This window comes from Bombina bombina, chromosome 6 (assembly GCF_027579735.1).
Source record: "Bombina bombina isolate aBomBom1 chromosome 6, aBomBom1.pri, whole genome shotgun sequence".
Taxonomy (NCBI): Eukaryota; Metazoa; Chordata; class Amphibia; order Anura; family Bombinatoridae; genus Bombina; species Bombina bombina.
Window position 1 is genome coordinate 259,355,410 of NC_069504.1, and position 23,606 is coordinate 259,379,015.

The 23,606-nt window shown below is 42.2% G+C and overlaps 1 protein-coding gene across 7 annotated transcripts in view; it reads right to left on the reverse strand.

The window, feature by feature from the left end:
- RAB3IP (RAB3A interacting protein) overlaps positions 1–23,606 on the reverse strand; it is a 318,282-nt gene that overhangs the window by 58,919 nt on the left and 235,757 nt on the right. For all 7 annotated transcript variants that reach the window (XM_053716791.1, XM_053716793.1, XM_053716792.1 and 4 more), the window contains one exon: positions 8,018–8,130. In XM_053716791.1, coding sequence (XP_053572766.1) covers positions 8,018–8,130 — 113 coding nt within the window. The remainder of the gene's footprint in view (positions 1–8,017; positions 8,131–23,606) is intronic.

Consider the following 23,606-nt stretch of genomic DNA (forward strand, 5'->3'; position numbering starts at 1 on the left):
AGGGGGAAGATTTATCTCTGAAGTTACAAAAAGAACGAAAATAATTCGGCCTATTCTTCTTGTCCTGTGGCAGAAAAGATACCTTACCGCCAGTGATATCGGAAATCATTTCTGCCAAAACCGGCCCAAACAAGGTCTTACCCTTTTAAGGAATTGCCAAAAGTTTAGACTTAGAGGAAACATCCACTGACCAGGACTTTAGCCATAAAGCTCTGCGCACCAAGATCGCAAAACCAGATATCTTGGCACCCATTTTGATGACCTGCAAAGAGGCATCAATAATAAAGGAATTGGCTAACTAAAGAGCCTTGATCCTATCTTGAAGTTCCTCCAAAAGGAGTCTCTGCTTGAAGAGACTCAGACAAGGCGTCAAACCAATAGGCCGCCGCACTTGTCACAGTAGCAATACACACCGCTGGTTGCCATTGGAGACCCTGATGAATATACATCTTTTTAAAGAAAGCCTCCAGCTTCTTATGCATAGGGTCCTTGAACAAGCAACTATCCTCCTTAGTCAGAGTAGAAATTGCCCCTTCCACTTTTCTGCACGCAAATATATTCCTCCAGGAGATTGAGAGGAACCACAGGGCACTGACTGTGTTAAGGCTTGGGACACTTGAGGAGAAAGCTGCGGCACTGTCTGATCATCCTGAGAGAGTAGTGGCTCAGTGACAAAAAGTCTGTACTTGTACATTAAAGCTCTCTGAACACAATCAGAGAAAAAAAGGTAATGGCGGTTCAACTTGGTTCTCTGAACAAAGCTTGCATTCAGCAAGCGACACAGACTCTTGGTCCATCTTGCCAGAAACAGATTAAAAAAAATCAAAAAAATCCACTATTGTCCCTTTAAGATTAGCCCCCAAAAGCAAACAAGGCTAGAAAAGCAACATTCAACAGAAACTTTTATAGCTAAGCAAAAGTTACAAAAAAGGAAAATTGAGGCTTAGTGTATTTAATAACACAGAAAAACGAGACACAGGCAACTCTACACCTCAGCGTACCTGCCCCCTCTGCAGTTCTGCATGAGTACTGGAAACTCAAAGTGTCTAACAGACGTTCTTTAACAGCTTCACCGCTCGGATATGCTGCTCAATCTACAGAAGAAACTGCAAACACTTCCACTTCCGCTAACGGCTATGTCGCTTCTTAATGAAAAGCGCGCACTGTGCAGGAAGATTTTTACCGCCTCAGAAAATTCCGCCTCCCACAGAGAGCAGAGGCGCTCCGGCGGACTAACTATTGCCCAAAATACGAAGTTGAAGTCTGCCCCATATTTCCAGATAAGGCAATTGTAAAAAAAACAGAATTTATGTTTACCTGATAAATTACTTTCTCCAACGGTGTGTCCGGTCCACGGCGTCATCCTTACTTGTGGGATATTCTCTTCCCCAACAGGAAATGGCAAAGAGCCCAGCAAAGCTGGTCACATGATCCCTCCTAGGCTCCGCCTACCCCAGTCATTCGACCGACGTTAAGGAGGAATATTTGCATAGGAGAAACCATATGATACCGTGGTGACTGTAGTTAAAGAAAATAAATCATCAGACCTGATTAAAAAACCAGGGCGGGCCGTGGACCGGACACACCGTTGGAGAAAGTAATTTATCAGGTAAACATAAATTCTGTTTTCTCCAACATAGGTGTGTCCGGTCCACGGCGTCATCCTTACTTGTGGGAACCAATACCAAAGCTTTAGGACACGGATGAAGGGAGGGAGCAAATCAGGTCACCTAAATGGAAGGCACCACGGCTTGCAAAACCTTTCTCCCAAAAAATAGCCTCAGAAGAAGCAAAAGTATCAAACTTGTAAAATTTGGTAAAAGTGTGCAGTGAAGACCAAGTCGCTGCCCTACATATCTGATCAACAGAAGCCTCGTTCTTGAAGGCCCATGTGGAAGCCACAGCCCTAGTGGAATGAGCTGTGATTCTTTCAGGAGGCTGCCGTCCGGCAGTCTCGTAAGCCAATCTGATGATGCTTTTAATCCAAAAAGAGAGAGAGGTAGAAGTTGCTTTTTGACCTCTCCTGTTACCAGAATAAACAACAAACAAGGAAGATGTTTGTCTAAAATCCTTTGTAGCATCTAAATAGAATTTTAGAGCGCGAACAACATCCAAATTGTGCAACAAACGTTCCTTCTTCGAAACTGGTTTCGGACCCAAAGAAGGCACGACTATCTCCTGGTTAATGTTTTTGTTAGAAACAACTTTTGGAAGAAAACCAGGTTTAGTACGTAAAACCACCTTATCTGCATGGAACACCAGATAAGGAGGAGAACACTGCAGAGAAGATAATTCTGAAACTCTTCTAGCGGAAGAAATTGCAGCCAAAAACAAAACTTTCCAAGATAATAACTTAATATCAACGGAATGTAAGGGTTCAAACGGAACCCCCTGAAGAACTGAAAGAACTAAGTTGAGACTCCAAGGAGGAGTCAAAGGTTTGTAAACAGGCTTGATTCTAACCAGAGCCTGAACAAAGGCTTGAACATCTGGCACAGCTGCCAGCTCTTTGTGAAGTAACACAGACAAGGCAGAAATCTGTCCCTTCAAGGAACTTGCAGATAATCCTTTCTCCAATCCTTCTTGAAGAAAGGATAGAATCCTAGGAATCTTTACCTTGTCCCAAGGGAATCCTTTAGATTCACACCAACAGATATTTTTTCCATATTTTGTGGTAAATTTTTCTAGTTACAGGCTTTCTGGCCTGAACAAGAGTATCAATAACAGAATCTGAGAACCCTCGCTTTGATAAGATCAAGCGTTCAATCTCCAAGCAGTCAGCTGGAGTAGGACCAGATTCGGATGTTCGAACGGACCTTGAACAAGAAGGTCTAGTCTCAAAGGTAGCTTCCATGGTGAAGCCGATGACATATTCACCAGATCTGCCTACCAAGTCCTGCGTGGTTACGCAGGAGCTATCAAGATCACCTACGCCCTCTCCTGATTGATCCTGGCTACCAGCCTGGGGATGAGAGGAAACGGCGGGAATACATAAGCTAGGTTGAAGGTCCAAGGTGCTACTAGTGCATCTACTAGAGTCGCCTTGGGATCCCTGGATCTGGACCCGTAGCAAGGAACCTTGAAGTTCTGACGAGAGGCCATCAGATCCATGTCTGGAATGCCCCACAGTTGAGTGATTTGGGCAAAGATTTCCGGATGGAGTTCCCACACCCCCGGATGCAATGTCTGACGAATCAGAAAATCCGCTTCCCAAGTTTCCACTCCTGGGATGTGGATTGTAGACAGGTGGCAGGAGCGAGTCTCCGCCCATTGAATGATTTTGGTCACTTCTTCCATCGCCAGGGAACTCCTTGTTCCCCCCTGATGGTTGATGTACGCAACAGTCGTCATGTTGTCTGATTGAAACCGTATGAACTTGGCCCTCACTAGCTGAGGCCAAGCCTTGAGAGCATTGAATATCGCTCTCAGTTCCAGAATATTTATCGGTAGAAGAGATTCTTCCCGAGACCAAAGACCCTGAGCTTTCAGGGATCCCCAGACCGCGCCCCAGCCCATCAGACTGGCGTCGGTCGTGACAATGACCCACTCTGGTCTGCGGGAGGTCACCCCTAGCGACAGGTTGTCCAGGGACAGCCACCAACGGAGTGAGTCTCTGGTCCTCTGATTTACTTGTATCTTCGGAGACAAGTCTGTATAGTCCCCAATCCACTGACTGAGCATACACAATTGAAATGGTCTTAGATGAATGCGCGCAAAAGGAACTATGTCCATTGCCGCTACCATCAAACCTATCACTTCCATGCACTGTGCTATGGAAGGAAGAGGAACGGAAGGAAGTATCCGACAAGAGTTTAGAAGTTTTGTTTTTCTGGTCTCTGTCAGAAAAATCCTCATTTCTAAGGAGTCTATTATTGTTCCCAAGAAGGGAACTCTTGTCGACGGAGATAGAGAACTCTTTTCCACGTTCACTTACCATCCGTGAGATCTGAGAAAGGCCAGGACTATGTCCGTGTGAGTCTTTGCTTGAGGAAGGGACGACGCTTGAATCAGAATGTCGTCCAAGTAAGGTACTACAGCAATGCCCCTTGGTCTTAGCACCGCCAGAAGGGACCCTAGTACCTTTGTGAAAATCCTTGGAACAGTGGCTAATCCGAAAGGAAGCGCCACGAACTGGTAATGCTTGTCCAGGAATGCGAACCTTAGGAACCGATGATGTTCCTTGTGGACAGGAATATGTAGATACGCATCCTTTAAATCCACCGTGGTCAAGAATTGACCTTTCTGGATGGAAGGATTGTTCGAATGGTTTCCATTTTGGACGATGGAACCTTGAGAAACTTGTTTAGGATCTTGAGATCTAAGATTGGTCTGAACGTTCCCTCTTTTTTGGGAACTACGAACAGATTGGAGTAGAACCCCATCCCTCGTTCTTTTAATGGAACAGGATGAATCACTTCCAGAAGATAACCTTGGAAGACTATTTCTAGCGCCCAAGGATCCAGAACATCTCTTGCCCAAGCCTGAGTGAAGAGAGAGAGTCTGCCCCCCACCAAATCCGGTCCCGGATCGGGGGCCCGCATCTCATGCTGTCTTGGGAGCAGTGGCAGGTTTCTTGGCCTGCTTTCCTTTGTTCCAGCCTTGCCTTGGTCTCCAGGCTGGATTGGCTTGAGAAGTATTACCCTCCTGCTTAGAGGACGTAGCACTTGGGGCTGGTCCGTTTCTGCGAAAGGGACGAAAATTAGGTTTATTTTTGGCCTTGAAAGACCTATTCTGAGGAAGGGCGTGGCCCTTGCCCCCAGTGATATCAGAGATAAACTCTTTCAAGTCAGGGCCAAACAGTGTTTTCCCCTTGAAAGGAATGTCAAACAATTTGTTCTTGGAAGACGCATCCGCTGACCAAGATTTTAACCAAAGCGCTCTGCGCGCCACAATAGCAAACCCAGAATTTTTCGCCGCTAACCTAGCCAATTGCAAGGTGGCGTCTAGGGTGAAAGAATTAGCCAATTTAAGAGCACGAATTCTGTCCATAATCTCCTCATAAGAAGAAGAATTACTAATAATCGCCTTTTCTAGCTCATCGCACCAGAAACACGCGGCTGTAGTGACAGGGACAATGCATGCAATTGGTTGTAGAAGGTAACCTTGCTGAACAAACATCTTTTTTAGCAAACCTTCTAATTTTTTATCCATAGGATCTTGGAAAGCACAACTATCTTCTATGGGTATAGTGGTGCGCTTGTTTAGAGTAGAAACCGCCCCCTCGACCTTGGGGACTGTCTGCCATAAGTCCTTTCTGGGGTCGACTATAGGAAACAATTTTTTAAATATGGGGGGAGGTACGAAAGGTACACCGGGCCTGTCCCATTCTTTATTAACAATGTACGCCACCCGCTTGAGTATAGGAAAAGCTTCGGGGGGCCCCGGGGCCTCTAGGAACTTGTCCATTTTACATAGTGTTTCTGGAATGACCAGATAATCACAATCATCCAAATTGGATAACACCTCCTTAAGCAGAGCGCGGAGATGTTCCAACTTAAATTTAAAAGTAATCACATCAGGTTCAGCTTGTTGAGAAATTTTTCCTGAATCTGAAATTTCTCCCTCAGACAAAACCTCCCTGGCCCCCTCAGACTGGTGTAGGGGCCCTTCAGAAACAATATCATCAGCGGCCTCATGCTCTTAAGTATTTTCTAAAACAGAGCAGTCGCGCTTTCGCTGATAAGTGGGCATATTGGCTAAAATGTTTTTGATAGAATTATCCATTACAGCCGTTAATTGTTGCATAGTAAGGAGTATTGGCGCGCTAGATGTACTAGGGGCCTCCTGTATGGGCAAAACTGGTGTAGACGAAGGAGGGGATGATGCAGTACCATGCTTACTCCCCTCACTTGAGGAATCATCTTGGGCATCATTTTTACTAAATTTATTATGACATAAATCACATCTATTTAAATGAGAAGGAACCTTGGCTTCCCCACAGTCAGAACACAATCTATCTGGTAGTTCAGACATGTTAAACAGGCATAAGCTTGATAACAAAGCACAAAAAACGTTTTAAAATAAAACCGTTACTGTCACTTTAAATTTTAAACTGAACACACTTTATTACTGCAATTGCGAAAAAGTATGAAGGAATTGTTCAAAATTCACCAAAATTTCACCACAGTGTCTTAAAGCCTTAAAAGTATTGCACACCAAATTTGGAAGCTTTAACCCTTAAAATAACCCCTTTACAGTCCCTGGAATCTGCTTTGCTGAGACCCAACCAAGCCCAAAGGGGAATACGATACCAAATAATGCCTTCAGAAAGACTTTTCTATGTATCAGAGCTCCACACACATGCAGCTGCATGTCATGCTGTTCTCAAAAACAAGTGCGCCATACCGGCGCGAAAATGAGGCTCTGACTATGATTAGGGAAAGCCCCAATAGAATAAAGTGTCTAAAACAGTGCCCGCCGATATTATTTTACAAAAAATACCCAGATTAAATGATTCCTCAAGGCTAAATATGTGTAAATATGATCGATTTAGCCCAGAAAATGTCTACAGTCTTAATAAGCCCTTGTGAAGCCCTTATTTACTGTGTGAATAAAAATGGCTTACCGGATCCCATAGGGAAAATGACAGCTTCCAGCATTACATCGTCTTGTTAGAATGTGTCATACCTCAAGCAGCAAAAGACTGCTCACTGTTCCCCCAACTGAAGTTAATTCCTCTCAACAGTCCTGTGTGGAACAGCCATGGATTTTAGTAACGGTTGCTAAAATCATTTTCCTCATACAAACAGAAATCTTCATCTCTTTTCTGTTTCAGAGTAAATAGTACATACCAGCACTATTTTAAAATAACAAACTCTTGATTGAATAATAAAAACTACAGTTAAACACTAAAAAACTCTAAGCCATCTCCGTGGAGATGTTGCCTGTACAACGGCAAAGAGAATGACTGGGGTAGGCGGAGCCTAGGAGGGATCATGTGACCAGCTTTGCTGGGCTCTTTGCCATTTCCTGTTGGGGAAGAGAATATCCCACAAGTAAGGATGACGCCGTGGACCGGACACACCTATGTTGGAGAAAATGCTGTCAATAAAAACGATTTAACCCCTACTGAGCCACTAATAAAACTCTCCAGCCCCAAAGCCTGCTCCCTGCCCCAATATTCCTGAAGTGTAGCACAGGAATAACAGTCCCAAACTTGTGCAGATACTTGATTTAGTGCCAAACTTCCTTTTTTATTCATATAAAGTAAGCAAAATGGCACTTGCCTGCACCTCTGGCTGCCCGGCAGGAGGACAGCTCACCCAGTATGAGAGGAAGCCACTCCTCACAGAGACCTGTGAACACAAGAGGGAACAGAGTAAGCCTACTCTGGCTGTATATGTAAGGGCAGCAACCTGTTAGGAAAACACAGTGAGGCCCACCCCACAAGTTCCTAACTGCTTAAAAAGCCACCACAGCCCTACTGAAGAGACTAACGTGGAGTACAGCTAGACCTAGATTTGTCAGAAAGATCAGAGCAAGCCTGTTCTGGCTTTAAAATAATAAAATCTTGATTGTAGAAAAATCACAACAGACACCTAACTTCACCTCCTTCTTGCACTGAAGGCAAAGAGAATGACTGGGGATTGTGGGAAGGGGAGGGATACTTAACAGCTTTGCTGTAGGTGCTATTTGCCTCCTCCCGTTGGCCAGGAGTGATATTCCCATGAGTAATTGAGGACTCCGTGGACTCAATGTATCTTAGGAAAGAAATAATCTTTTATTGAGTATATTTTTGGATAATTATATTTTTGCTCAATTTATTCCCAAGAGACACTATAAGGAATATTAGAACTATCACCCTTGCAGTATTTGCAGCCCATAAAATGATACCCATTCATGTTGAATTGAATGATAATCTATAGCACATAAATTCTTATCTGTGTGCTCCTCACTACACTTAGGCTACCTGTACTACAGAATTCTTTAAATGGATAGAGATCAATTTAATTTGTAAAAAAGCAATGTAAATCACTTAGCATATACAGATTTATCTTTATCACATTAGCTTGCTTACTTTGGGCCACCACATTCTACTGCTGAGGCTTTCACAAATCGAACAGGTTGCAAACCAACAGGTTCAATACTCAAGGTGTTGTTTTCTACAGCATCCAGGACAGCAGCGGCCAGCTAGAATCACAGAAAACATTAAGTATAAGAGTAGAAAACTAATTAATATTAGATGTGATACATGAGTAAAAGCTTGAGTTTTGAGTTGAGTTGAGCTTGGACAGCCTGAAACAATGAACAATAAAAATGTGTATACAAAATAAAATGGATAATATATATATGTAACAGTGGGAAATGGGTAGGTCTATTCTGAAAGAAAAAAAAAGTAAGTTACTAATACGTAGTTAATGTGAACCTTGGCTGCAATAAGCGAGTATAATATACTATGACTACTTTGCATTTAAAGGGACACTACATTTTACAAGCACGGTATTTAGGTTATCACCCGCCTCCCTCTAGGTCAAAGGTGATTCCATTTTAAAATCTAGTTTTCACTACATTCCAGTGATATGTGTTTGCATATTCAGATACCTGCAATGAAGCATAGGTTCCAAAATAGATACACCCATAATTAGAAACAGGGGCATAAAATATATTTAAAATGATTTTAAACATCAACTTCAATGGGTTTTTTGTAAGGTACCTACAGAAATGATAAAACTAAAGAAAGCGACCGCACTCAAACATATGAATAAAAAATACATTTTAATTTTATAGTTAGAATTTGCACGGGTTGTCTCTGGGTTGCCCCTCCATGAGCCTTGTAAAAAAAAAAATTCCAACAGACCAACAAGCACTTTTAGAAAATAGAGGAATCTTCTCTTCGAAATGAAAAGTCTCAAACCCAACACCAATTAAATCAGAGAGACAGGAGCTCTGTACTAAAGCATTGTAAGGTAAAATTCTATGGTAAACCGAACTAGTTTAATATGACAGCTGTATAGCTAGAAGCACTGCTGAACATGAACTAGAAGTACATTTGTCTTTGTATAGAAGTTATCCAAATAATGGATGGATGAGTATGAGCTCCTCATCTGGCTTACTCATCTAAGCAGTAATTGTATAGCATATTACACAGTCAGATAAACAATATAAAGCTGCAGTACACAATAGTATCTTCCATAAGGTAATGAGATTTTTAATGGCCTAATCATTAAAATAAATTAAAGAAAATTACTTTTTGGCAGTTTTTAGTAGGAATCCAATTTCTTTTCATGAGTCATCACATGTAGGAAGTTACCCTGCTGACCACTAAGAGCAGTCAGAAGACATCGTAACATACCAGAGCTTTAAATTTATGTCCATCAGCTGATCCTTTAGAAGGGAGATCCTCTGAAAAATTAACCCATATCAGTTTGTGTTTGCTTTATAATGATTTTTTATAGTGATGCACCGAAATGGAAATTCTGGACCGCAACCGAACCCGAATATCCAGGATGCACTTGGCCGAAAACTGAAAATGTTTTTTTTTTCTTCAAATTATTTTCATTTTTTATTGAGGTTATATAGTATATAGACAATAGGTTAAAATGTAATCAGTGACATAAGCATATGTCTGAGTAGTAGCGTCTAAAGGATACAAAATGTCACCAATACACAAATTTGACATTATTCATAAACATATCATCCTAGAATGCAAACATAATCATTGGCAGGTAATTAACCTATGTACTCTCAATCAAACCTCTTTATGTATATTCGGTTGCCATGTTTAAAGCAATGTAAACATTTCCCCTAATACAAAGCGTAAAGATAAACTAGAAAACATTATACCTCATGTAGGAGGTGGCTGTCTCTCTTGGACCATTGATGCTATTATATAGTGATTTGAGGATATAATGGGGGATATGTAATAAATAAAAGACATATAGGGTCGCTTTTGGACCCTTAATAGTATGATACAAGATAGTGACATAACTAAAATGTGAAACGACAGAGTAACAGAAAAGTAGCCTATCACATAAGATTGCTCTTGTAAGTATCAAAAAGGAAATTTATGCTTACCTGATAAATTTGTTTCTTTTTAGACACGATGAGTCCACGGATTTCATCCTTACTTGTGGGATATTCACCTCCTGGTCAGCAGGAGGCGGCAAAGAGCACCACAGCAGAGCTGCTATATATAGCTCCTCCCTTCCCTCCCACTCCAGTCATTCAACCGAAGTTAGGAAGAGAAAGGAAAAGCCAAGGTGCAGAGGTGTCTGAAGTATACAAAAATGAATAACCTGTCTCAGAGAACCGGGCGGGCCGTGGACTCATCGTGTCTAAAAAGAAACAAATTTATCAGGTAAGCAAAAAATTTTTTTTCTTTTTAAAGACATGATGAGTCCACGGATTTCATCCTTACTTGTGGGATACAATACCAAAGCTAGAGTACATGGACAAAAAGGGAGGGACAAGACAGGGACCCTAAATGGAAGGCACCACTGCTTGAAAAACCGATCTCCCAAAAACAGCCTCAACCAAGGCAAAAGTATCAAATTTGGAAAATTCAGAAAAAAATTAGAAGAGAAGGCCAAGTTGCAACCTTGCAAATCTGTTCAACAGAAGCTTCAATTTGGAATGCTCATGAGGAAGCAACAGCCCTAGTGGAAAGAGCTGTAACTCTTTCAGGAAACTGCTGTCCAGCAGTCTGATATGCAAAGTAGAAAATAGTCCTCAACCAAAAAGAAAGAGGCAGCCGTAGCTTTCTGACCCCTACGTTTTCCAAAAAAAACTACAAACAGAGAAGAAGACTGACGAAAGTCTTTAGTCGCTTGTAAGCAAAACTTCAAGCACGGACTTCGTCCAAATTATGTAGAAGTCTCTCCTTCTGAGAAGGATTAGAACACAAGGAAGGAACAACAATCTCCTGATTAATATTCCTGTTTGAAACAACCCTAGGAAGGAACCCTAGGTCAGAACGTAAAACAATCTTATCCGAATGAAAATAAGGTAAGGAGAATTGGATTGTAATGCCGAAAGTTCAGACACTCTTCGAGCTGAAGCAATGGCAACAAGAGATAAAACTTTCCAGGATAACAATTTAATATCTAAGGAATACCTAAGCTCAAACGGAACCCTGTGAAGAACTAAATTCAGATTCCATGGAGGAGAAATTGGTTTAAGCACAGGCCTGAATTTAACCAAAACCTGACAAAAGGATTGAACGTCTGGAACATCCGCCAGACGTTTGTGCAACAAAAAAGATAAGGCAGAGATATAACCCTTTAGGGAACCTGCCGATAAACCTAAACCCTTCTCCAATCCGTCTTGGAGAAAAGACAAAATTCTGGGAATCCTAACTCCACTCCCTGAGTACTTGGATTCACACCAATAAAGATATTTACACCATATCTTATGGAAAATCTTTCTAGTTACAGGCTTACGCACCTGATTCAAGGTCTCTATGACCGAATCATAAAAAACCCCGCTTGGATAAAATTGAGCGATCAATTTCCAAACAGTCAGCCTCAGAAAAACTATATCTGGGTAAAGGAAGGACCCTTGAATGAGAAGGTCCTTCCTCAACGGAAGTTTCCAAGATGGCAGTGACAACATTTCTACCAGATCTGCATACCAAATCCTGCGATGTCATGCAGAAGCAAAGAGGGTCACTAATGCCCTCTCCTGTTTGATACGAGCAATGACTCTAGGAAGAAACCAAACGGAGGAAATAGGTCTACAAGATAGAAAAACCAAGGAACCGCCAGAGCATCTATCAGTTCTGCCTGGAGATCCTTGGACCTCAACCCATATCTCGGGAACTTGGCATTCCGACGAGATACCATGAGATCCAACTCTGGCCAACCCCATATGAGAATCAGGTTGAAGAACATTTCCGGATGAAAAAAAAAAAAAAAACAACTGCCCCCCAGTTATCCACCCCTGAGATATGGATCGCTGACAGATGGCAAAAATGGGCCTCCGCCCACCAAATAATCTTAGCTACCTCTGTCATGGCTAAGGAACTCCTCGTTCCTCCTTGATGAATGATGAAAGCCACGGACGTCATTTTGATCGACTGGAACCTGATAGACTGGACCGAGGCTAACTTAGGCCAGGCCAGAAGAACATGGTAGAGCATTCTCAGCTTCAGAATGTTTATAGGAATATAAGACTCTGGCTGAGTCCAAACCCCCTGAGCCTGCAGGGAGCACCAGAATGCTCCCCAACGTAGAAGGCTGGCGTCTGTTAACACAAATACCCAAGATGGTCTGCGAAAGCAGGTTCCCTGGGAGAGATAATCCAGAGACAACCACCATTGAAGAGAATCCCTTGTCTCCTGCTCCAGTAGTATTCGAGGAGACTAATCTGTATAATCTCTGGATTTCCTGACAATCTGTCAAAAGAATGTAATTGATATGGAATCTATAATGGTTCCCCCAAAAAAGGAACTCTTTTCCAAATTCACCTTCCACCCATAAGACCACGGGAAGGAGAACACCAAATCCATGTGAAATCTTGCTAGTTGTAAGGATGGCGCCTGGACTAAAAAGGTCGTCCAGATAGGATGCCACTGCAATGCCCCGTAACCAAAGCAATGCCAACAGCGCTCCCAGAGCCTCTGTGAGAACTCTGAGAGCTGAGGCAAGACCGAAAAGAAGAGCCACGAACTGGAACTAACAACTTGTGAATGGCACATGAAAGTACGCGTCCTTAAAATCCCTAGTTGTCATATTTTGACCCTCTTGGATCAAGGGGAAAAAGGAACGAATATTTGCCATCTTGAACGACGGTACACTAAGAAAATCACGTTTAGACTCTTGAGATCTAAAAAGTAGTCTGAAGGTTCCCATGGGAACCACAAACTGATTGGTATAAAAAAAAACAGACCCAGTACCTGTATTGGAACGGGACCAATCATACCCAGGTCTGAGATGTCTCTTACGCCGTGTAAGAATGCCTCTCCTTTTGTGACCTGCAGATAATCTTGAAAACAGAAACCCTGGAACATTATTTTCCATTGCCCAGGGATTCTGAACATCTCGAACCCAAGTCTGAAAGTCTGCCCCCTACAAAATCTGATCCCGGATTGGGAACATGTCCTTCATGCTGTCTTTGATTCAACAGTAGGCTAATTGGATCCTTATGTTTTTAGTCCTTAAAATTTCAAAGGAGATTATATCCATCAAGCCAGGTTCCAACAAGGTCTACCCCTTGTAATGAGACTTGGAGCATACCTCCGTATAACAAGGCTCTAACCATAAGCCTCTGTGATCTGAGAGAAACCTGAAACCTATGAAATAAAGGAAATAGCCAATTGAAAGCCTTTATCCTATCCTGGATTTTATCCAGAAGAATTTCTGACCTAATAGCATCAGACAACTCATCAAACCAATATGCCGTCTCACTATTGACAGTGGAAAAGTACACAGCTTGAAGTCATTGTAAGCCCTGGTGTACACCCCTTTTCTTCCAACTATTCTTTTAAGGATATAGAAGCTCTCTTAGCTAAGCTGGAACTACTCCTTTACCCTAAGTAATGCTTGCCCAGCCTGTTTAGCCGAGTCGACTATGGGAAACCTCTTTAAATATCGGGAATGCGATCTCTTCCATTCCTTATAACTTACTGGACCCACTAAGATAGATGACACCGGTATAGTCGGAGTGGTCCAAGGTAGCTAAAACCTCCTAAAATAACTAATGAAGGTGTTAAAATTAAGGAAAAAACAACCTCAGGATCAAATAAAGATATAATTAATCTGAGACTGAGAATTTCCTCTCATAGAGTGTCGAATTATCTCCCCCTAACAGGGAAGAACCATTCGGAATATCAATTACAAAACCCAGCGCCTTAAACAATTAAAAATAAGTCCTCTAGTAATGTTATCTTCCACGCGGGAAAAACATAGAATGCATGAAATGCAAAGTAACTCCAGGTGGAATGAAGAGGAAGTGCAGGGCACTGCATGTGAGCCATAACATTTTGTGCCATAAAGTGACCAATGACAACATACTTCCAAACAGCAAAACGCCTTAAAGGAAAAGGTTCAGAAAATAAGAGTATAATTTTGTCTTAAAAACTGACACATAAAAAAAGTTACTGTCTCTTTAATTTTAAAAGTAACTTCTTATCTCTGAGTTTGCAGAAACAAAGCAAGTAGTATGTTAACATTGCAGTTAATAGACATCGCCATGTACATTAAAGAAGCAATATATTGTGCAGCAATTCCATATGAAAATTGTAAGGAACCACAGAGCACTGCATGTGTAATAGTAAAATCAATGTTTACTTCCTTAAGTAACCTGCTTCACATATAGAACGATAACTAAATAAGGTTAAACCATGTGTTAGAAAAAAAAATTAACATATACTTTAGGGACCTTTACCCTAAGTTACTGTCTCTTTAAATGATAAAAGAAATCCATCTTTATTATTACAAGGGTAGACATGGTTAAACCCGGTATGAAAAAGAGTTAGCACTGTAAAATTCTGTGTGCACCTCAGCTAGACCCTGCTGAGACGTTAGACTCACATATCTAAATCCTGGGCTAACAGAGCGCTGTCTGAAGCGCACGTATTTAAACAATAATGCCTCCATGACTGCCGAAAACCGGAAGTGGTAGGGAGAAAAATATTACTAAACGGCGTCATCCTCCCCTCCTAATGGATATACAGAACTGATAGGAGGGAGGAGAGAGTGCTTTGGCACCTTTTACAAGCTCAGCCCCTCGTGGGCGATACCCAAAACCTCTCCCGGTCGCCATTATGCTTTTAGAAAAGGCACCGGGAGCAACTAACCAGTGTACATTGAAACAAACACTGACAATAAAACTAGTTAACATGACCTTAGGAAGGGAGTTACCGCATGTTAACCTCAGCTCACTGTAAAAACAGATCCAATATAAATGAAACTCCCAGTCGCCATTATGCAGTATAATAAATGTACCGGATCCCACAGGTCAAAAAACTCCTGCAATTATACACAAGAAAAACTAACCTCTGTTATAATACAGTTTCTCTTATACCACACTGTGGTTACCATAGACTAAAACTGAACAGCTATATCCGATAGCTCTACTGATTGCAGGGTTTCCGTCAAGCACTGTATGTTAATTAAAACACATGCTCAAGAGCCCACAGATTGCAGGGTTTCCTTCCACACTATGGAACCCAGGGTCTGTGTCCTAACTGCCTTAATGTTCCCTACCAACCTAGGAGAAACTGAGACCCAGTGTAATGAGGTAAGATGAACAAATAAAGTACCCAAACTTTTTCTGAGATCTTTTCCCCCAGAAAAAAAGTTAGTACTTACCTCATCTTCTGCCTGGCAGCAAGGCAGTTCCTAGGTGTAAGAGGTCATCTCCCTCCTATGGACCTGGAAATAAATGAAATTCCTGAGTAAAATCCCTCAGGTTTTCAGGGTTAGGGCAGCATAAATGTATGGGAGGCGCAGTGAGAATTATGTCAGTTCCCATTGCTCTAAAGCCACCAAATACTCTACTGTAGAGACTGATATGGACTACGGCTACACCCTAGGACAAAGTAGCACACTCTGGCACTACTTTAAAAATAATAAACTCTTGATTGAAGAATCTATAACTAACACCTCACTTTACCTCTTTTATCTATCACTAAGCAAAGAGAATGACTGGGGTGCGAGGGAAGGGAGGAGCTATATATAGCAGCTCTGCTGTGGTGCTCTTTGCCTCCTCCTGCTGACCAGGAGGTGAATATCACACAATTAAGGATGAAATCCGTGGACTCATCGTGTCTTTAAAAAGAAATATGTGTATCAATATATTTAATAATAAAAGGAAAAGGTTCTATAGGGTGCATTTCCCTTTGCTTACGGTGTAAGCCCACTGGAGAAGGGGGGGCGGTCTGGGGATATTTGAATAAATCAGTTAACAAAGACTAAAGGAGCCATGTATCTGGAGTTCCTGGCTATGACATAGGGACCGTGTTACCTCCGTACAAGAATTCAATGAAACATTATTGTCTTTTGTATCTAAGTAAGGAAGCAGTCGCTATATTCTCTGGACATATTTACTAATTATAAGAGACAGAGCTTGTAAGAAACTAATAACTGTAAAGGAAGGATAAACTTTTAAAGCTTGGTTGGTACAGGTTGCATATAACAATGCAAGGAAAAATAAGAGCTATGCATGAAGTTTTAAGCGCATAAGGTATTCAGTTAGATGTAACACTCCTCTCGGGTTTCGTCACCACTAAACCAATATGTAAAAGAGATGAATGTGGTACCTCCCCTCAGGATTTGCTGTCACCACTGGACAAAGACAGAAAAGGGGTATTGGATATGACCCACTCTGACCTGCAGAGTGGGAAAGGGTGAGGGGAGATACCTTCCCCCCTCTGTTTTTCGTTTAATATAATTTCCCTGAACGTGTTAAGAACATATAAGCATTCAATACATTACATTTTCCAAACATTTCCTGCAACCAAATGAATAAATGATATTAACTAGGCATACATTGTCACACAGTACATAATATTTGAACATATATTAGTTGGCAACCCATATGTTAGGTAAGTTTTGTGACAGTCACACACATAAAGTAAGTTATTACTAGACTGAGTGGTGTACCCTACTACATACAACAACCTCTATTAATAGATATTCTAAAAAGGTTGTTTTTTGATTATAGCATAAAATGGAACTAAGATATGCCGTCTCGGCCGCAGACAGCCCCTCATCTTCCTATGGAAAATATAACCAACCATCATAGCTCATAACCAGTTATGGTTGATATATGCTAGCTATATACCTCACAATAATGGGGGTGTTACAACACATGCAGTGTATAGTATCCATATAAACAAGTGAACAGACTGTATATCAGAATTGTACTGATTGTATATCACAGAAGAAAGGGCTTTAATATCCACTTTTCTATATAGTTAGGTTTTACCATCTGGATCTATTGTAGGCTGTAGTATTGTTTGTAATGGAGATATACTTTCAACAAACAAAGATCAGCCTAATATTGAAATTAAATTATATACTACTCCAAAATCACACCTAGTAAATACCAGTTAGAAAGCGGTATTATCAAGAACATAAGAGACAGTCTGGATCAATAATATGATTAATAGGCTGTATATAAGTCTGAAAGAGAATATACAGAGTATATCTCGTCTAGGGGACTGATGGAGGATTCTCTATCACCATTACAGCTAAGACTGCGGCCTATATTGGGTATGAAGGTCAGATGAGGGCTCCTTTGCATCCATTTCAAGGTAAGAATTAACAGTTATATTAAGTCACATAATACTTTCCTATCATTCCAGCTCTTGCCCAGATATGTATCTCCTAGAATCCCGCAACTTGATTGGGAGTGTGATATGATTGAGTGGGTATGGAAAGTGTTTCCAGTGTTACGCTTTGATCTGCAACTGGAAGCCTAGAGTTAAGCCCCAGTGCATATCAGAACATACTTGCTTTCTTGGCTATACATTTGTTTTAACCATATGGAAACTAGAATACATACTACAGGTATTTTCAAGACTATCAAGAGACACACTCTAGTCAAAAGGAATATCATTTAACACACATCAAACACATCAAAACAGCTCTTAAATATATATATAAAAAAAACTGGGACTTATAAGATTGAAAATATAACTGAACAGTGAGACAAAATTATAAGTACCAACTATTGTGTACCCCCAAATCTAAGGAGACAATGGCACTAATAAAGAGATGCAGTTACTGCTAAATAGAGTCCAGCATGCTATCCCACACCAGCCTTTCTATTCATTTGCCCCCCCCCAAAAAAAATTAAACACAGGTTCTGATCGGCCGGGCAGTCAAATTTTACCAGTTGGTCACCTAAAAATGTGTATAGGTTACCCCACTCCGGTTTTGTGGGCTGCCTGCTTCGAGCCATACGTCTGATACAAATTTTCCCCGAAGATAGCAACAGAATGGTAGTTTATGTCCATCCTCTTTGTATTTGTGGAGGATGACTTCTCCCAATACACATAAGCTCTTTGTATCTGCTTTGTATATTTGGTTGTCGGTAGAATTACATCAGCCTGTCTCGTCTCCATACGTTCTGGGAGCTCCTGTTTTGTTGATGTGCCACTCCCTTCTCCCGTGATAAGGCTATCCGGCAGTGTCGGCTGATCAGAGACCGGCAACTTCAGAGGGCCCACAGCCTGGTCTGTTGGTCCTGCCACGGTGGCAAATGCTCTCAAAGGGTCCCTGCAGTCAGTGCCACGCATCTGGAGGGAGCTGGACTCGGAAGTCACATCAGGTGAGGTCTGGGCTGGCAGAAATACACCTTGCACCGGAACAGTAGTCTCCTCCACTGCTTCTGCAGCCCTGTCCACGACATCTGGGGAAATTGACTTAGTTACAACCAGGACCTGATAGAGCTGTTTCTCCATTTCACCAAAATGGCGATGCAGGATGTTGTGCATTTCGGCTTCCCATGCATCGATTGCGGCAGTAATCCTTATAGTAGTAGGCATTATTATATGCTGTAAGGGCTAGGGAGCTACTCTGCAGATATATAAATTATCCGGCAGACTACAGGCACATGGCCAAACTGCAGAGTGTAGATAAAGTGAATAAGCTTCAAATTGGCTTCCAAGCAGTGGTATCTTGCTTTGTATAGCTTCTTGAGGGTATAATAGGACTGAAGTTATAGCTTTATCCTCAAAAATCAGTAAAGAATCTCATATAAATCAAAATGAAGCCAGGAGCTCCTCTAAAACACAATCTGCCACTTCGGTTGCAGGCTCCGCCCCCCATTTTTATTTTTATTTTTTAAATTTAGTTGTTTTTTTTTTGCATAATTAGACTATTTAATGAATGAATCGGAATAGAAAACCTTCAAGCCAATAAAAAAAAAAAAGCCCACACTTTTATTGAAAATAACACACTAAAATTGGACAAAAATATCTTAAAAACAATAATATGCTACACAATAATTTTACCAAGAAAAAAAAACAGGCAAAAAATAATAATGCCATTTTCGGCCAAAATGTTTTGGTGCATCCCTAATTAAAACAATATTAAATATCAATATACTGTATTATTCTTTATTTAGTTCTATGTAACAGTTTGTTTGTTTTTTACCAATTATCCAAATAAAGTATAGTCCTAGAAAAACAGAATTTATGTTTACCTGATAAATTACTTTCTCCAACGGTGTGTCCGGTCCACGGCGTCATCCTTACTTGTGGGATATTCTCTTCCCCAACAGGAAATGGCAAAGAGCCCAGCAAAGCTGGTCACATGATCCCTCCTAGGCTCCGCCTACCCCAGTCATTCGACCGACGTTAAGGAGGAATATTTGCATAGGAGAAACCATATGGTACCGTGGTGACTGTAGTTAAAGAAAATAAATTATCAGACCTGATTAAAAAAACCAGGGCGGGCCGTGGACCGGACACACCGTTGGAGAAAGTAATTTATCAGGTAAACATAAATTCTGTTTTCTCCAACATAGGTGTGTCCGGTCCACGGCGTCATCCTTACTTGTGGGAACCAATACCAAAGCTTTAGGACACGGATGAAGGGAGGGAGCAAATCAGGTCACCTAAATGGAAGGCACCACGGCTTGCAAAACCTTTCTCCCAAAAATAGCCTCAGAAGAAGCAAAAGTATCAAACTTGTAAAATTTGGTAAAAGTGTGCAGTGAAGACCAAGTCGCTGCCCTACATATCTGATCAGCAGAAGCCTCGTTCTTGAAGGCCCATGTGGAAGCCACAGCCCTAGTGGAATGAGCCGTGATTCTTTCGGGAGGCTGCCGTCCGGCAGTCTCGTAAGCCAATCTGATTATGCTTTTAATCCAAAAAGAGAGAGAGGTAGAAGTTGCTTTTTGACCTCTCCTTTTACCGGAATAAACAACAAACAAGGAAGATGTTTGTCTAAAATCCTTTGTAGCACCTAAATAGAATTTTAGAGCGCGAACAACATCCAAATTGTGCAACAAACGTTCCTTCTTTGAAACTGGTTTCGGACACAGAGAAGGTACGATAATCTCCTGGTTAATGTTTTTGTTAGAAACAACTTTTGGAAGAAAACCAGGTTTAGTACGTAAAACCACCTTATCTGCATGGAACACCAGATAAGGAGGAGAACACTGCAGAGCAGATAATTCTGAAACTCTTCTAGCAGAAGAAATTGCAACTAAAAACAAAACTTTCCAAGATAATAACTTAATATCAACGGAATGTAAGGGTTCAAACGGAACCCCCTGAAGAACTGAAAGAACTAAGTTGAGACTCCAAGGAGGAGTCAAAGGTTTGTAAACAGGCTTAATTCTAACCAGAGCCTGAACAAAGGCTTGAACATCTGGCACAGCTGCCAGCTTTTTGTGAAGTAACACAGACAAGGCAGAAATCTGTCCCTTCAGGGAACTAGCAGATAATCCTTTTTCCAATCCTTCTTGAAGGAAGGATAGAATCTTAGGAATCTTAACCTTGTCCCAAGGGAATCCTTTAGATTCACACCAACAGATATATTTTTTCCAAATTTTGTGGTAAATCTTTCTAGTTACAGGCTTTCTGGCCTGAACAAGAGTATCGATAACAGAATCTGAGAACCCGCGCTTCGATAAGATCAAGCGTTCAATCTCCAAGCAGTCAGCTGGAGTGAAACCAGATTCGGATGTTCGAACGGACCCTGAACAAGAAGGTCTCGTCTCAAAGGTAGCTTCCAAGGTGGAGCCGATGACATATTCACCAGATCTGCATACCAAGTCCTGCGTGGCCACGCAGGAGCTATCAAGATCACCGACGCCCTCTCCTGATTGATCCTGGCTACCAGCCTGGGGATGAGAGGAAACGGCGGGAACACATAAGCTAGTTTGAAGGTCCAAGGTGCTACTAGTGCATCCACTAGAGCCGCCTTGGGATCCCTGGATCTGGACCCGTAGCAAGGAACTTTGAAGTTCTGACGAGAGGCCATCAGATCCATGTCTGGAATGCCCCACAGCTGAGTGACTTGGGCAAAGATTTCCGGATGGAGTTCCCACTCCCCCGGATGCAATGTCTGACGACTCAGAAAATCCGCTTCCCAATTTTCCACTCCTGGGATGTGGATAGCAGACAGGTGGCAGGAGTGAGACTCCGCCCATAGAATGATCTTGGTCACTTCTTCCATCGCTAGGGAACTCCTTGTTCCCCCCTGACGGTTGATGTACGTAACAGTTGTCATGTTGTCTGATTGAAACCGTATGAACTTGGCCCTCGCTAGCTGAGGCCAAGCCTTGAGAGCATTGAATATCGCTCTCAGTTCCAGAATATTTATCGGTAGAAGAGATTCTTCCCGAGACCAAAGACCCTGAGCTTTCAGGGATCCCCAGACCGCGCCCCAGCCCATCAGACTGGCGTCGGTCGTGACGATGACCCACTCCGGTCTGCGGAATGTCATCCCTTGTGACAGGTTGTCCAGGGACAGCCACCAACGGAGTGAGTCTCTGGTCCTCTGATTTACTTGTATCTTCGGAGACAAGTCTGTATAGTCCCCATTCCACTGACTGAGCATGCACAGTTGTAATGGTCTTAGATGAATGCGCGCAAAAGGAACTATGTCCATTGCCGCTACCATCAAACCGATCACTTCCATGCACTGCGCTATGGAAGGAAGAGGAACGGAATGAAGTATCCGACAAGAGTCTAGAAGTTTTGTTTTTCTGGCCTCTGTCAGAAAAATCCTCATTTCTAAGGAGTCTATTATTGTTCCCAAGAAGGGAACCCTTGTTGACGGAGATAGAGAACTCTTTTCCACGTTCACTTTCCATCCGTGAGATCTGAGAAAGGCCAGGACAATGTCCGTGTGAGCCTTTGCTTGAGGAAGGGACGACGCTTGAATCAGAATGTCGTCCAAGTAAGGTACTACAGTAATGCCCCTTGGTCTTAGCACAGCTAGAAGGGACCCTAGTACCTTTGTGAAAATCCTTGGAGCAGTGGCTAATCCGAAAGGAAGCGCCACGAACTGGTAATGCTTGTCCAGGAATGCGAACCTTAGGAACCGATGATGTTCCTTGTGGATAGGAATATGTAGATACGCATCCTTTAAATCCACTGTGGTCATGAATTGACCTTCCTGGATGGAAGGAAGAATAGTTCGAATGGTTTCCATCTTGAACGATGGAACCTTGAGAAACTTGTTTAAGATCTTGAGATCCAAGATTGGTCTGAACGTTCCCTCTTTTTTGGGAACTATGAACAGATTGGAGTAGAACCCCATCCCTTGTTCTCTTAATGGAACAGGATGAATCACTCCCATTTTTAACAGGTCTTCTACACAATGTAAGAATGCCTGTCTTTTTATGTGGTCTGAAGACAACTGAGACCTGTGGAACCTCCCCCTTGGGGGAAGCCCCTTGAATTCCAGAAGATAACCTTGGGAGACTATTTCTAGCGCCCAAGGATCCAGAACATCTCTTGCCCAAGCCTGAGCGAAGAGAGAGAGTCTGCCCCCCACCAGATCCGGTCCCGGATCGGGGGCCAACATTTCATGCTGTCTTGGTAGCAGTGGCAGGTTTCTTGGCCTGCTTTCCCTTGTTCCAGCCTTGCATTGGTCTCCAAGCTGGCTTGGCTTGAGAAGTATTACCCTCTTGCTTAGAGGAGGTAGCACTTTGGGCTGGTCCATTTCTACGAAAGGGACGAAAATTAGGTTTATTTTTTGCCTTGAAAGGCCGATCCTGAGGAAGGGCGTGGCCCTTACCCCCAGTGATATCAGAGATAATCTCTTTCAAGTCAGGGCCAAACAGCGTTTTCCCCTTGAAAGGAATGTTAAGTAGCTTGTTCTTGGAAGACGCATCAGCTGACCAAGATTTCAACCAAAGCGCTCTGCGCGCCACAATAGCAAACCCAGAATTCTTAGCCGCTAACCTAGCCAATTGCAAAGTGGCGTCTAGGGTGAAAGAATTAGCCAATTTGAGAGCATTGATTCTGTCCATAATCTCCTCATAAGGAGGAGAATCACTATCGACCGCCTTTATCAGCTCATCGAACCAGAAACATGCGGCTGTAGCTACAGGGACAATGCATGAAATTGGTTGTAGAAGGTAACCCTGCTGAACAAACATCTTTTTAAGTAAACCTTCTAATTTTTTATCCATAGGATCTTTGAAAGCACAACTATCCTCTATGGGTATAGTGGTGCGTTTGTTTAAAGTGGAAACCGCTCCCTCGACCTTGGGGACTGTCTGCCATAAGTCCTTTCTGGGGTCGACCATAGGAAACAATTTTTTAAATATGGGGGGAGGGACGAAAGGAATACCGGGCCTTTCCCATTCTTTATTAACAATGTCCGCCACCCGCTTGGGTATAGGAAAAGCTTGTGGGAGCCCCGGGACCTCTAGGAACTTGTCCATTTTACATAGTTTCTCTGGGATGACCAACTTGTCACAATCATCCAGAGTGGATAATACCTCCTTAAGCAGAATGCGGAGATGTTCCAACTTAAATTTAAACGTAATCACATCAGGTTCAGCTTGTTGAGAAATGTTCCCTGAATCAGTAATTTCTCCCTCAGACAAAACCTCCCTGGCCCCATCAGACTGGGTTAGGGGCCCTTCAGAACCATTATCAGCGTCGTCATGCTCTTCAGTATCTAAAACAGAGCAGTCGCGCTTACGCTGATAAGTGTTCATTTTGGCTAAAATGTTTTTGACAGAATTATCCATTA